General features: G+C 41.3%; 1 protein-coding gene across 1 annotated transcript in view; it reads left to right on the forward strand.

The window, feature by feature from the left end:
* The window catches only part of COLQ (collagen like tail subunit of asymmetric acetylcholinesterase), a 38,797-nt gene extending 22,653 nt beyond the window's left edge, over positions 1 to 16,144 (forward strand). The window contains exons 8-17 of the mRNA XM_068207862.1: positions 464 to 490; positions 1,113 to 1,157; positions 1,863 to 1,898; positions 2,781 to 2,861; positions 6,071 to 6,167; positions 7,815 to 7,954; positions 10,656 to 10,775; positions 11,365 to 11,485; positions 13,675 to 13,777; positions 15,752 to 16,144. Of these exons, the coding sequence (XP_068063963.1) occupies positions 464 to 490; positions 1,113 to 1,157; positions 1,863 to 1,898; positions 2,781 to 2,861; positions 6,071 to 6,167; positions 7,815 to 7,954; positions 10,656 to 10,775; positions 11,365 to 11,485; positions 13,675 to 13,777; positions 15,752 to 15,821 (840 nt within the window). The 3' untranslated portion in view covers positions 15,822 to 16,144. The remainder of the gene's footprint in view (positions 1 to 463; positions 491 to 1,112; positions 1,158 to 1,862; positions 1,899 to 2,780; positions 2,862 to 6,070; positions 6,168 to 7,814; positions 7,955 to 10,655; positions 10,776 to 11,364; positions 11,486 to 13,674; positions 13,778 to 15,751) is intronic.
* The last annotated feature ends 231 nt before the right edge of the window (positions 16,145 to 16,375 follow it).

Here is a 16,375-nt window from a genome sequence, read left to right on the forward strand (position 1 = left end):
ATTCTATGTTTCTTCAAGAGAAACTCAGTTTTATGTTAATGATCACTCTAGATTACTTAAGTATAATTTAAGTATGTTCCAGGGGAAAAAAAACAACAAACAAACAAAACAGAAAAGACAGATTATTGTTAAAATTATTTTTTATTATTGTGTCTTCTAATGCTTTATTTACTCTCAGTTACAATTTATTTCACTTGTTTCAATTTCAAAGCACAATCAAAGCTGCTGGCTTTAACTGGCTTTTTCATAATGGCTTTTGGGCTGAGCTGTGTCGCCTTTAATTCATCTTTCACAGTTCTGTTTCAGTGCAATTTTAGGAGCTGTAAATATTCATTTGCCTTTATGTGTTGATGCAATTAATTATTTGTGCTTCGTTCTTTTTCTTCACTTCAAAGTTTGAAAGTCCGGCTTCTTGGGTGATCTTGAAAGCGAGAAGCATTAAAATATCTATCATTCCCTTTAGGGTTTTCCCGGAACTAGAGGAGAAAAGGTCAGTGTGACAACAGAGTAATGTATAATTTAACATTTGGAAACACATTAAAAAATGCAACTGTAGAAATGAGGTTGAATTTTGATGAAGTCTAAAAGTCCCACTGAGAAATGAAAACACATATTAAGAAGGAGCACAATCTTGTGGCTTGGGTTGGGGTGCTGAAGAAGTGAGTTTTACACCCTGTATCCTCGTGAACAAGTTGTGACAGTGAAACTCACTACAGGTTCCCCATCTGCAGCATGGGTAAAGTAATCCTTAATTGTTAGTCTGGTTTAGTTAGGTGCCACACGCTTTGGCACTGAGACACTTTGTACTCTATGATCTCACAGTGGGACCTGAACTGGGGAAAGAAGCCAACTGGGAAAAAAAAAATCAAATTTGAAAGTATTACGTCCAGGAAAGCATATATTTAAAGTAATTATCTGGGGAGAATGAGTCCCTTTTCCTACAGTCCTTAGCATCAATTCTGTTACGATATCAGTAATGAAGCATATCCCTCACTCTGAAGATATCACTCTATTCTGTTGACTTCAATAACGCACTGTATAGGAGAAATATTTTTTGCTTCTTCATGAAATGGTAGTAAATAGGCTGTTGTTCTGCTGTTATCTCTCTTCAGGGATCCAGAGGTGATAGAGGTGACAAAGGCGTCAAAGGAGACCCGGTAATTTTCTCTTTCAGATGGCTGTGAATGTGCATCTGAGGATCTGACAGGGAAAAACAGGAGGGACATGGAGGAAAGGAGCCTGAAGGCATCTTCCAGGGAGGGCAGGAGTGGTGAGGGAAAGCAGTGCTCCCATCTGCTGGAAGGGCAGTGGGCAGCTCCATGTCCCTGTGCCCCCAGCCCGGTGTGCAGGGGGTTGGTGAGTCACAGGAGGATTTCCCTGGAGGTCACCCCAGCCCCACCTGGGCTGTGCAGCCCAGAACCACGGCGGCTTCCCAAAATGTTTTCAGCTGGTAATATGATAATACCGCCAGGGGAAGAGGGGGAGAGATTTGTGGCTTGGGAGGTCTTTTGACTAAGAAAGGAAAAGTAAACTGCTTTTGGTGCTAATGGAGAAATGCCATTCCCAGAGGCTTTGGGAGTTGTCCAGGTAGCAGAGCTGCCTATAGACAAGAGAACAATCAGGATGATTTTGCCAGAGAAGCAGAAACTGGCAGCAGAGGATCAGACAGAGGAGTAATGGCACCATACAAGGAGCTTTAAAGTTTTGCTTATAAATCTCCACCTACTGCATTACCTGAGTCGGTGCAGGGGTTTTTAACTGATAGCCACACGTGGCTTTTTTTTTTTTCCTTCCAAGGAAGGTGCTGCTTTGTCAAAGATCACTACACATTTTCTGATTATTTTTCTCCTTTGACTTTGTAGGGAGAAATAGGCTTTCCTGGAATGCTGGGACAAAAAGTAAGTGGGCATGATATGTTGGGGAGCTGTGTTAAATGCTGAGACAGAGTCAATGAGTGGATTCAGGGATTTCCGAGATGCTGTAAGACATTGAAGGTCTTCCTTGACTCAGTGACCAGCATTGCCTGACTTGATCAAATTCTTTAGGCTTTTTAGCTTAAGAGAAAACTCAGATTAAGCTCTTTGGTGTTGTTTCTGTTTTTTCCCCAGATTGTTTCTTTAGTCATAAGCTTCCTCCTGTTTAACTGCCCTAATTGCTAAGGTTTTATTCTCTTGAAACTAATAAATATTTCCTTCTTGATACTCTGAAGCAAAATGGCACTAGTGCATCTAGCAGTGATAACCTTGACCATTTTTTAAGTCATCTTTATTCTGTATTTGAAAAACAATGAAAATTCAGGTGCTGGCTTATGGAAAACCTAAAGGTGGATAATTTCATTACATAATCAAACCATGCCTCTGAAATGAGAAAAGGAATTAATAGTTGCTTCTAGAGAGATTAGAAGATGAGTGAACTCACCTTCATTTCCCTAAGTATTTTCATCACACGTGCATCTTAACAGCAAAGCAAGATATTGCAAAGGGGTCAGAGAGCTCTCCCAGCCTTGACCTCTCCAAGTCTCTAAGTGTGTTTCTGATCTCATGTGGCCTCTTCCTTAGGAAAGGATTTTTCAGGGGTGTGTGGGTAAATTGCATGAGCTTCTTTTTACTTTACGTTTGTTTTAAACTATTTTATTATAATTTTGGATTTCTAAGAATGAAACGGTGCCAGCATTATCTAGAGGAATCATGTGAATGAAAACCATGTGCATCTGCTGTCTTGCTCGAGGCAGGTAAAACCATGTACTCAATTCCTTCTTCCTTCCCTCTGCAACCACCAAGGGAGAGATGGGCCCCAAGGGACAGTCTGGAGTACCAGGACACAGAGGACCTATAGGAAGACCTGGAAAACGAGGCAAACAAGTAGGACCACGGTGTTTCCTCTTCCTGTGACTCATGGCATCGGTGTGATTGTGTGGTCTAAGCTCTTGTACCATGCACTGTGTTGCATAGGGAGTGGAGTGAAGCCCTAGAATACCTCACAGGCATGCACAGGCTACACAGGGGTTAAAGCCTCAGCTTTAGGGCTGGAGTCTTGTCTGCAGCATTCAGCTCCCTGCCCAGGCAGCATGGGAAAAGTTGTTTTTATCCTGGATTGGTAATTAACTCATTTAATACAGTTCGAGCAGATCTTGACGGCTTCCTTTGAATCCAAAGCAACACAGAGCTATGGTCCCACCCCCACCTGACAGATAGAGAGCTCAAAATTATACTAGCAGAGCTATGTTTTCAGAGTTTCAGGTGAATTGTAAAGACTTGGAATTGTGTGTAAATTGGATACTGACTCCACCAATACAGCATTTCAGTGGTAGGGGCTTAGCTGGAAGTAGTTTATTTGCAGTCTTGTTATGCCCAGCATGGCAAGGAGAGGCACATGCCTGCTTCACTGTTGCTCTGAGGAAAACAGGTAATATCTGAAGTGATCAAGTAGCCAGTGTGGGAAAAAGAAAAGTTGGGTGTTAGGGAGGAAGTAATAGATCCCCAAGTAAGGGAGGTATGAGCAATGTAAGTCTCCTAGATGACCCATAAGAAATATTTTTTGTCCTAGATTTGTCAGGTTTTAAAAGCTGGTGTGTGCCCTTTGCTGGTTTTGAGGGGTTTGCTTTTTTTTTTTTTTTCTTTTTTTGGCAAACCCTGTTCATCTGTCCTGCCTATGTGCTGTGCAATATCTTTCCACAGCATAAGACAAGAGAAGATGCAGTGCCTGCAGATCAACTTGAACACCATGTACTCCTTATTTGACCTTAGACATTTTGTCACTTTACATGGTGGCTTAATAAAAAAGTGGTGACATAAGCATGTCATAATTTAAGACAACAATCAGTGCAACTAAAAGACCTATAGTCTGCCTCTAGATTGGTGTTTCCAGTCCCAAGGCTCAGTAGACAAACCCCTTTCTGGTGCCCTGAAAGCAATCCTAGCATTGATTCAGCATGAAAAAGGCTTTCCCTCTCTGTAACTGGTGAATCTGCTTTTTCCTTTCTTCTTTTCTAATCCTTTGAAAAACTGGGGCGTAGCATTTTGAGGTTCTGTGGGTCTGAGTGCTACCTTTAAATGCTGTAGTTGTCTGGCTGTTTGTTCAGCTGAGAGGATAGTTTCCACCAGCATGAGGCCATTTCCTGTCTCTTGATCCAGCTGACATGCCTAGATAAAAGCAGCTAAATTAAGCAGGTGTCACTTCCACTTCCATTTCGAGATATGTCTTGATTAGCTCACTGACTTCTTCAAGTCTCCCTGCCACTGGGACAGGCTCTTCCTGAAACGTGGCCAGGAGCTGGGAGTCACAAGTCAGAGCCTTACCCAGCTGACCGAGATAGAGCACCCAAAGCTTTATAACTTGGGAACTGACCCCAGGCAAACCCCAGTTTAGGGTTTCAGTCCCGAGAAGGAGGAATGACTTAGGGCTTTAGGTAATGCTAGTTTAGAAGAAAGGGCATGAACACAAATATTTCCAGTGGGAAAAGCTTCTCCCAATGCCGTGGACACATGTGAAAGATAAACAAGGCAAAAACATTGAACATCAAGCCTTGATATTATTATTTAATCCATCAATGCTAAGCAGGAGGGCATTAGGCAATCATCCCTCCAAGCAAGGGACACAGAAAATGGCTTGTTTTCAGTCAGTACACATCTGACTGGCACCGCCTTGCCTCTGTCAAATTGCTGTTGTGTGGAGGAGGGAGATTTCCCACAGTCTTCTTTGGGGCTACAAAATCCTGGTCTGCTAGTTCTGTGTTGCATAATGTAAGAAGTAATTAGAGATCAGCATCACTGACATTCACATAAATCGTGAAATATTTTTATGGCTCAGAGCTTACCTAATAGGATTAAACAAAGCAAATATTCAATTAGTTCTTTATAGACCATTGCAAAACGAGCCTTCCTGTGCTGAAATGGTGCAAGTGACATTCAAACATATCCATGGGATGTAACATATTATATAACAATTATTGTTTCAGCATATATTAATATATATGCATTGCTACTCTTAAATTAGACATGCAACCATTCATTGTATGATTCTGAATGCACATTAACCTGGAATTACACCATCTTCAAGGAAATAATCTCCTTTTTCGTTAAAAGAAAGCTTACATAGCACACATCGTTTTTATTATCCTAAGTAATGTTTGCTGTTACATAAAAATCAAGTCAGATATTTAAACTTTAAGCTATGTAATACACTTCTGAAATATAAACCTGAGAAATCCAAACCTTGGAGAGTATATGAGCAGGAAGGTTAATACAGTTATTTTTAATAAGTGTCACTGTATTAAATTCAGGAGCAAAAAATGAGAAGGTGCCAAACAGTTCTAGGTTGAAACTTCCAAATGCCGTAGGGTATGGCTGCACAAACATGCTCCCATGAGGCAAATTAGGACTGATTTTAGAGAATATTAGCTATTGTATGTTAACTGTGTGTAAGCCCCTCTCCCACAGGTAATGTTGCAGCATTTACTACTGCTGCCAGAGGGACACCATTTCTCAGCATGGTGTTGCTAAATATTAAGCTGCACTTGTAAGGCCAAGCCTTTGCTTGGCTTGTGATGATTTATTATCATAGCTATACCCATGGTGAAAGTCAAGGAGATACAGGAATCCAGGCACCTCAAACATTCTGAAAATAGTGTGAGCATCAATGTCATTAGTGAGCTTCTGAAAGGCTACACCCTAAGACTGGGAAATGTCACTGTGGAAGCCCTTGACAACTCCTCAGTGATTTTCCCCTTTCTTTCTCAGTGGCACTCACTTCTAGAGAGTTAGAGGTGTTAAAAAGTCATCCTTAAAGAAAAGCTATCAAATGATTGAAGTCAGAGCAGGGTGATTCCTGACTCCTCACAGGGCAGATCCCTGTGACCATTCCCATTTGGGAGCAGAAGTCCTGCCTGGGCACACCTTTCTGTCTCCACAGAGAGGAGAGGAGAGCCCCTGTTCCCTGGGGTGGTGTCCATGAAACTCATGTTTCTTCTGGCAAATGTCCTGGCTTTCTTAAATGGGAAGACAGTGCTGGCTGGAAGAGATTGTTTGTTACTAATAGTTTAGCCAAGAAATGGATGTCACTTCTCTTCTAGGGACTCAAGGGAGATATTGGACCAGCGGGTGTCATGGGCCCACCTGGCAGACCTGGCCCTGTTGGCCAGCCGGGCCCCCCTGGACCATCAGGACTAGGTAAGCCAAAAATGAGGTGACTTCTCCAGGAGTGTCCCAGCTCTCCAGGCCCTCCTGACTCATCAGACACACATAGGCCCCTCTGCACAAAGTGCTGCAGGGCTTTGTTTGCTTCTCCATCTTTGTCTGATTTCTCCTGGAGGCAAGTCATGTCATCCTTGTCCATTATAAGGACCTTACTTTAATGCCTGCTTTATAGCTTCTGATGTTTCAGATAAAACCAAAACTAAATCCTACGTGGTCCCTGTGGGATTTTTGTAGATGGGGATGATGGAAAGCCATCTGGCAGCCTTGGAGAGACTAGGTAATCTCCATCATCAAAGGTCTGCCTCTCCAGATATCCTGCCTTACAGTGAAAAACTGTGATTTCTAATGAGCCAGGACATGTTCACCCTGTGCAGCTCTGCAAGGGAAAAACAGATGAAATTCCAGTTACAGTGTCATCAGGAAAAAAGGGAAGAGAATGGAAAGGGATAGGAGTTGGGGGGAAAAGAGAGCAGGGGAGAAAATCTGTCTGTATAATGAAATGCTTGAGATCTATGCTCACTGCAATTGTGTGTGTTGTAGAAATTATAAGAAAAAACCTTGTAATAACATAATTGTACATCCTCAGAGCTGTGCATGCACATGAACTCTGGTCAGCTTCTGGGTCCAAACATGGACATGAAGGGCAACACATAACACACAATAAACAATGTCCCCTTCAATTTTGCTTTCCCTTTTCCTTCCCTTGCTTGCATTAGCAGACAGGAGGTCTCTTCTTGTGGTGGTGTGGAAATGGAACATCTGTAAAGCTGGGCACAGCTTCAGAATCTTCATATAGCTCACGTCTCTCATTAAGAAGCATCTGTGCTTGAGTAAATTAGCTGGAAGTTTTCAGAATGCTGAATTTTCACCATGCTGATGGGAAGGCAGCCAGGACCTTGAGATTACTTTTTCAAGGCTTTATTTCATCCACAGAAAGTTTATGTGTCAGGGTTATTAATCTTTTTCCTCTAGAATATAAATTCTGATCCTAAAAACATTTCTGTAATGATGCGACTGCTTGCAGTATGACCATATTGGCACTTAATCTAAATCTGCAGAGCAGTGCATCCTTGCCAAAGTTTGAAAGTCAAAAAGCAGTATTTTTTTTAAATTAGTGTTTAATTAAAACATTAAAATGTTCCTGTATTTTTAGCTGGGTTTTTGCTGTATAGAAACCTGTGAAACAGCATTGCTCAGTGGTTGTACAAAGGCACAAATCTAATATGTTGTGGACATATATAGAGAGACTGACTCTACAAAAAGTGGTGCGTAGGCACTGTAGAGTAATCTGTATGTTCATCACATCCTGAATTTCTGTAGCTTCAAACAGGCTGACATTTATTCTAAGTAAATGGTCTCTCTCTTTCTCTGTAAAACTGGTAGAAAAATTCAGAAGGTGATCTGAAATAATATGACCGTGGTAAAAAAATTGCATCTTTCTTCTGAAGTACTGGAATTAGTGCCGCCCTTCGATTCCCAGTGGATTTTTTGGGAGCTGTGCCTATCTGAAATCTTGGGTAAATGCATAGATCCACCTGACCTGTGCTTTTCCCACTAAGGCTGTGTGTGTATGGTGTGTAGTAACCTCATAACAAGGCAATCTGGTACTCTGCTTCCTAGGGCAATTTGCAATAGGACCAAAAGGAGAAAGAGGACTTCCAGGGCCTCCAGGGAGATGTCTCTGCAGAACCCCACAGCATATGAGTAACCCATCATATGAGCAATCTGTGTTTGGACACAGCTACCCAAAAGTTCCCGCGGTAAGCAGGTTTTCTGGGGGGGGATGTGAGCAGTTCTGAAGTGCTTTTATTATGAGAGGTGTTGTACTCACTAATATTTTTTGTTTAATAGGAAGATATATAGGCAGTGTGTGATTTCTAGTACCCAAAACCTCTGAGATCCAGAGGTGCAAAAGAGTTCAGTCTCATAACTTGTTGTGTGATTGATGTGCTGAAATGCAGCTGTTCCAAAACATCAGTAAGGTAGCACATGTTTGGAAATATTTTTTAAGCCTAAGAGTGCTCTCTTTCATCTACTACTGTACATATATGATCTGTCCTTTTTATTTCATGAAATCAAAATACATTTCAGATTGGTCAGTAAAGTAAGCATACCTTTCTTGTTTGTTTGGGGCTTTTTTAAGACAGTGATTGCAGAATTGAATATTGGGATCAAGCATTTCACATATGCAATAGAGCTTTCTCCCAAAGCACAGACCCTCAATAACAAGAGTTTCCACAAACTGTGAGAATCAGGTGTCTGGGCTCCAGTCTGCAGACATACACATTATATAGCTGATTTCCATCTCTAGCCTTGAAAGCATTTTTATGAGAAAATTGGACAAAATACTTTAAAGGACAAGGCATTGGTGAAATGTGGCCTAGCAGTTTTTCATCACTGATTTCTTTGGGCTTTCTAACTACTGTTTACGTCCCTCTCCTTCTTCTGGACCCTGCCTCATTATTCTGTGCAGTGTAGCACTTAGTCAGAGATGAAGATGCTCCCTTGCTGCTGTGTGCCAGCATAGCTCAGCCACTCCACCCATGTAAGTGGAAATGGTGTGGTGTCTGGCTGTCTCTGAATGTCAAAGAGCAGCAATTGGCTTCTTTAAAGCTAAATACCTGTCACACTGTCAGAAAGCTGTCTCAGTGGGAAGAAGGGACGCACTCACAACACCATTAAACTGGGTCACTGAGCTCAGCCTTTTGCACAAGTGTGTTTCAAGTCTTGTCAGCTGTGCCAGCTGCTCGCTCATCCCTGGCTGTGTTGCATTAGAAAAAACCCTCCTGTTGTTCTGAAAACATAATGGTGAGAGATGAATGTGCCGAAATAAAGGTGCATATCACACCACACTGCATGCAAAAAAAACCATCATGTACTTTGCAGCCTAGAGAACTCAGAGGAAAATCTTTAAGGCTCTCAATATAATGTATAGATCTTATTACCCTCCTTCTCCATCAGGCACAGTTTCCTATCAGACCTTAAGAGATAGTAATGACATTGTAAATATCTAAAATACCATACACTATCACTATGAGCCCCCAGGCGCTATTTTGTTGCCAGGAATGTGGGATGGCAAAAAGACAAGGCTTAGTTCTGGAAATGAGGCACTTCCAGAGCAGCATTCCCTGTTTTCCTGCTCACCCCATTTGTTTTACTCCCTCCAGTATAAAGAACATTTTAAATTAAACTAGAGCTTAAACATCACTATTGTTTATTCTGTTCAGAGCCCCATGTAGCAGCTTTGAAGCCTGTCTTGGGCCACTTGAAAGCTCTTGTCAGGATTCTGTAGCTGCACATGGAAAAGATCCAGAGATGGTGCTCTGTGCCCTGGCCCTGTAGTTTGCCAAAGCAGCACATCCTCAGTGCCATCACCCACGCACCCAGCAGCTCCTCCAGAGGAGGGCAGAGGCTGAGAAACAACGTGCTGTTTTTCTTAGATTCATTCAATTTTTTCAATCCTGTGCAATTTTAAAGGCTGATATCTGTAATGGTTTGAGACAGCACAGTTTTGCTATTGATTTCAAGAGAAATTGGAGCTCTGGGGCTGAGCTCTGAGCTCCTGAACGCAGTTACAGAATCAGTTCTATGCTGGCTTCCTATTTGTTTCTTCCTTTCATTCAAGCTGAAGGCATTTTTATTCAATGCTTCTTTAATGAAATTAGCCTTGGTCCAGGTTTATGGGAATGTTCTGCGATGTAAAAATTTCAAGGTAACTTACTTTTAAAAGAGCCAATTCTGTTTATGCTGGTGAGAATCCGACTCAGACCTAAATCTATTTTGCCCAGAAACACTCCATTTGCTTTTTCTTAATTTAAAAATGGCTTGAATCTTACAAAAATTAAATTGATTAAGCTGCTGAAGGAAGAGATTATTACCTAATGCATTTTACATCCAATTCCAGTGACTGAGACATTAAAGAAATGGGTAAGAGAGCAGCTTGTCCTAATATTTCCATTTTGAACTATATTTTTTCCGGTGTAATTGAAGACTTGGCTTTAGACCATAGTATATGCATACAAAGAAAGATGCATTTTAGTGCAAATTAAATCTAAAGAAAGCACAAAGAGGTAAAACTTAAGTGAAGGTTGTATTGAGCCATGCATTATTTATTTTGTAGCCATAAACATGCCTAAAAAGTTATAGACAATCCACAAAAAGCACATTTTACAATTGCTTCAGCACCAAACCATTTGAGCATCAGAAAGTTCTTCTCAGCAGTGACTGTGCACCACCATTTGTATGATTTTTACTTGAGGATATACATTTCAAAATAGGGGCCCAGGAAACACCATTCTTTCCATTGCTATAGGTTCTCACCTCCTCTCTTTCTGAAAACAGTTGAACTATTTTCCTGTATATTATTTACCTATTTGAAGGTACATAGGCCAAACTAGATTCTGTGATAATCCAAAGAACTTCTTGAGAAGGTTACCTATCACCTCTTTTTCTGTGCCCCAGATTTTTGTGGTGAATAATCAAGAAGAATTGGACCGGTTAAACACCGAAAACGCATTAGCATTTAGAAGAGATCAGAGATCTTTGTATTTCAAGGATACCTTTGGATGGCTCCCAGTCCAGGTGAAAATATGACTGTGGTGTCAGAAAACCTGTGAGTGTATGTTTTATTTTGAAATACAGAACGTACTTCTGTACTTAAGGTGTCATACAGAATCAGTTAAGCAAATGGGGGAAAGCTCATTTTTGAACACTGCTACAACTCTACATAATTCTGTGAATTTTGTTCACAGGAGTCTTGATTACTGAGGAATTAACTCAGCAGTGTTGCAGGTTTTGCTAACCTCCCTGTAAACCACTGGTGAACAAACTGGAGCAGAGTTCAGGGAATTATGGTGGTAAAAAGAGTTTTTATTTAATACAAAATAAGACAAAACTCACCAGGGTACAGAGTTGCAGAACTAAAACCCTGCAAACCAAACTCACATATCTCCTTATTGCTTCAAGGAGTTGAGTCCTGCTGAAATTAGCAACAGGATCCTTCTTGTATCTACTGGACTTTGGATGAGACTCTGTATAAACTCCCTGACCAACAAATAACAAGACATAAAAATCTGGTTGTGGGACCCGCCCCCCAGAGCCCTTATCCTCTGCTTGCTATCCAGGCTGCTGCTGGTCTGGTTCAGTAACCACTGTGTGTTTGCCTGGCCAGCTCACCCCTTTGTACCCTGTGGATTACCGCTTCGAGGATGGGGGTACCTGTGGAGATGGCATCGTGCAGGAAGGGGAGGAGTGCGACGATGGCAATGCAGTTGTGACTGATGACTGCATAAGTAAGTTACAGCACAGCAGGAGGGGCTTCTTCCTACCAGGGAAGGTGCATTAGTTGTACCACAGGGTACACTGCTTGTGTGTAGGAGAGCTTGTGTGGTTTGTGGATCAAGTGCAGGCCTGGGGAAAGGGAGGCACGATGGCCACAGGATGAAAACTGAGGCTTCCATGCATGTGGAGGGCACACACCAGCACAGGACAGAGGTGACAACAGCACTTCTCTGCATCCTTGCTGAGTCAGAGACACTGCATTTCGGGGGCCATCCAGCAGCTGGTTTACACACACACCTTTCCTGGGGGCTGCCAGCTCTCTCTAAAAGCTGTAGCACACCTTTGCAGTGCTGCACAGCCCTTGGGATAGACACTGAAGCCCTTGGGATAGACACTGATAAAATAGACATGATAAAATAGATCCTGAGTCCAGAAACACCACTTTGGATTTTGTTATTCACTTATATAGGGAAGGTGTCGGCCCACTACCTTTGCTATCAGGTTTACGTAACATTTAATTCATGTCTACTCCATCTTCCTTCCATTTTGCTGATTGTGGATAGCAAAGAGCATATCAGCATTTGAGCAGCTGTGGTAACCTTCATTTCCCCCTCTCAGTTATTTTTACATCTGGAATCCTTCCCCAGAGCACAGCCCTACACCATCTCCACATAGTAGGTTTGGTGCTCTGCAAAGCGACGTTTCTTCACATTTCAGAGCAGTATCACCCAACACTGAAGGATGAAATTTTTTGTTTGTGTATCACTCAATTTTTCAGCCTGACTTTGAAAATGGGGTATATGCAGCCATGCCCTATGCAAGTTTCTCCATCCACCTGTCCATCACCACCCTTCCCCTTATGACTTAAGGAATCCCAGCCAACTTCTCGATGTCAACAGGAAAGAGATTTCAAAGGGAATCTGTCTCAACAGGTCTAGGGAGACATAAATAAAAGCCCTGCTAAGCTTGCCTGACTGCAGAGTACTCCAGAGAGACAGCAGGATCTCTCTTGTTTGCAGTCATGACTAAACGATTAAATTAGAATTTGCAATCAGCTGTGGGGAGCAAGCATGCTGCAAGATAGTGTACACTAGTTCTAGTGCCTTCAAAATTGTGCACTCTGTGTCTGAGGGCACACTGTGTTATCTGTGCTATGCATTGGGCAAAGCCTCAATGGAGATTTCTGACACTGATGTGACCCATCGTTAAGTTATTTGGAAATGAGCACACTATCATCATTCTTCTCCTATAACTGAACCAAAAGGAAAAGGCTTAACCGAATGCTAAATGGATATTGTTGCAAAAAAGGGCTTGTTGGTCTTAGAAGCATCAATTTCTGACAAACACATCCTTGGTGCAATTAATTAGTCATTTCTATTTGTAAATAACCCTCTTTAGCCTCTTATAAACTCCCTGTTCCTGAGTGTCTGTTTAATCCTTTGCTTAACACCAATAGATTCTCCCAGAAGATGTCAGAGGGATTTTAACTAAATGAATTTGTTCATGTTAGAAAGTCATTCTCAATATGCTGAAGATATCAAAATCAAAGTCCAGTTGCTAAAATGGGAAACAAACCCACAAATTACTGCAGCCTACATGTCAGTCACCATGAAAAAATGTGACAAATCCCACTCATGCTCAAGTCAGTAGGAGTCAGCAGTGGGAAAAACATGGTTTTGGCAACCTTTATATATTTTAATTTTTTATAGACAGGCTGCATAATTCCATTCTTATTTGGAAACTCACGGCAGACAAACATAGATATTGCACAGAATTGGGTAAAGGTCTAGGCTGGGAATTTCAAACCAGGTTAATCACCTAAGATTACTTTTTTGAGATTGTGACTTCCCCAAATCATTTATGTTAACTGTTATTTATGTTAATTTTATATTTCCCTGAACTTGTTTTGATGGTAATTATCTACGGCAATAATAAGTTTTGAATAAGTGCTGCTGTAATTAGTGATTCTGTAGTAATTGTTTTTAGTATTTATCCATTCTTTCCTTTCATCACTGAAATTAGGCTAAAAAAGTACATTCTTTGTAGTGAAAAGTAGTGCTCCTCCTAAGAAAATCCTTACAGAATGCCTTCCCCAAAATATCTTACTTTATACTTAACCCTTAAAATCCTGTCCACTTACTTGACCTGTTTATTTTACATGTGAAGTGCCTGGAAGGTATTTATTTCTTTTTTTCACTAGGGTGCCGCCGTGCTTACTGTGGAGATGGCTACAAGCACGAGGGGGTTGAAGACTGCGATGGGATGGATTTTGGATATTTGACATGTAGAACGTACCTTCCTGGGTATGTAAGAGGAAGTCTTCACTTTGGTTTGGTGGGGTTTTTTTGGTTTGTTTATGGAAGGGGGGTTTTGTGTGTTTTTCCTTTCTTTTTTCTCTTTTCCAGCTTTAAAATAGAGGAGTTTCACCCATTTAAACCTTATTCCACGGGGACCACTGCAAGTAGCAGGGAAGAAAGAGTCTATCAAATTATTTTGTATATCATTAAGGGCTAAATCTCATTTCACAGTAAGAAGTACATGCCTCTTACTGTACAAAATGAATGAAGGTGGCATAGACCTATGTTTGCCCATTTCTTGCCAAGATTTCCTTATCTGGTCACATTAATGTCCAGCCATAACATAAGAAGTGTAGGAAAGATGATCACGCTGAAGGAAAAAAAAAACCACACAACATCCAAACCACAAGCTTGTACTGACCTCTTGCTACCCTTCCTATTAATGGGTACTCTAGGGCTGTATTTGCTTCTGAATCAATCTGTCAGCTTTTCCAAAGTGCTGGAAATTCATTCACCAGCAGATACAAAGCCATGCATCTGTGTAGCAAAGTCCTTCATTTAAAACATCTGCTTACTGTTGACCTGCCTTCTCTGCCTTCGTTTAGGCAGCTTCCTCTGGTCAGCGTTTTGCCTCCAACAGCAGCACCTCTATTTAGCTGTCAGGTATTGTTACTGGCTAACAGGAAACATTTAATTTGCAAATTAAATTACGTGCAGAGCCCTCATCCTTCAGGGAACAATAGTGTGCTAATTGACAGGAATAAGAAACCACAGGATGTATTTGTAAATCTAGTGCTGTGCTAATCCTTCCACGGTAATTGCTGGAGCACTTTTGGTATAAGAGATAACTAAAATACAGACCAGTCAACCTGACAAAACTGAAACATTTTACAGAGACCCCATCTTCAGACAGTGTGGAGTTGTTCTGTACTGTGAAAACTATTCCCTTCTAAGAGTCTAAAATTTGGTGCCCAACATAACACCATAAAAGCTTGAGGAAAACTTTATAAATTTCACTTTGCTTGTATATTCAAGTTGTGAAGAGCAACTGAGATCCTTTATTTTTGTGTGTAGTCTGCAAATTATCTGCCAAACTAAAGAAAAAGCTGTGAATCATGAGAAAGTGGGCTGAATATGTATGACACACCCATGGGAGTTTTACCCCAAAGTAACCTTTCCTCCAAGAGCTCTGCTGCAACTGATTTTCCCATTTTTTACTCTTTCCAGCCCACAGATCCCTCCTCCTGTTTCACACACCTTCTCTTCAGATTTTGTGTTAGTCTGAGAACGTGGGTTATCCTAGGACATGGTTTTAAAGCTGCTTAGTCCATAGCTTGATGTTGTGGATGGGTTATTCACTTAGACATTCCAGCAATAAAAACTCATTTAAATTCTTATTAACAATTCTGGTCAGGTCTTCAATAGGTAGAGTCACTGCTCAGTTTAAGTCAGTAGAAAGACAAAATCTCTGGTTTTCCTTATTTTGCAAGGATTCTTCAATTCACTCTTTCTGAAATTATTTCTAATGTGGGAATGTGTCACTCTCATTATTTCAAGTACATGAAAAATAAGTTAAAGGACAGGCATAGTCACACCTGCTGAAACTGTTGGGAGTAACTGGAAACACACTTTACTCAGAGCCTCAGATATTTTGTTCCACAGCTTCAGTGGGTGAGCACCAGGGCCTTTTGCATCCACCCCCATTAAATGCTCTATTCCTGATGCCAACAGGGATTTTATTTTTTCCCATTGACATTACTGGGAGTTAAGTCTTCACTCACAGTTTCTCCTGGACTCCTGTTTTGCTGACAGAGGAGAACAGAGTCGAGCACTGATTAAAATTGCCCTCCTATTTTGTTTCCCATATGTTGCTGCATATGCGTATTCTGAGGTTCTTCACTCCTACGGAGAGTTACATCCAGGAACCGTGCAAGTGAACCATGCCACGCTTTGAAACTGAGATATTCTCTTTTGTTCTAGGTCTTACGGAAAATTGCGCTGCACTTCTTACTGCTACATTGACTCCACACAGTGTCGATACTTCACATGAGGGGAGCAGAGGTGGGTAGCATCCCACAGGTAGTGGGTGCTAGGTGCTACGCTATCACCTATCCAAGAAGGACTGGGACAAAAAAAACCCACCCACCTCTGGGAAAACAAACAAAGACACATCATGCTGCTGATGGCCATTCTGATATTTTTTTTTTAATATAAATTTGTCAGATAGGGAAGAATAGGACCACTGCATCCTGTCTTAATAGAGAAATAAATGTCAAACAGCGTGTGCCAGTGAGACGTCCATGAGGCTGCAGATGGCAACTTGCTCTCCATCACAAAAGCAACATTAAACTACTGGAAGCTGAGTTTCATTAACCAGGAATGTCATATAACAATTACCTCGACTTAGCACTGTTAAACCCAAATATAATCTCTTCAGGGGTTTTGTCTTTAACCCTTCTCTGCATAAACACAAAGCATATCTTGGATGCGGTGTTTAGAGGGACTTTCTCTTTTATTACAATGTGAACTTAGCAAGTGTTGTATCCATAAGAGATGAATTCAGCAACTGTAAGGTTACCAATGCTCCTTCATTGGTCAAAGGAG

The sequence above is a fragment of the Anomalospiza imberbis genome, chromosome 1 (assembly GCF_031753505.1).
Source record: "Anomalospiza imberbis isolate Cuckoo-Finch-1a 21T00152 chromosome 1, ASM3175350v1, whole genome shotgun sequence".
Lineage (NCBI taxonomy): Eukaryota > Metazoa > Chordata > Aves > Passeriformes > Viduidae > Anomalospiza > Anomalospiza imberbis.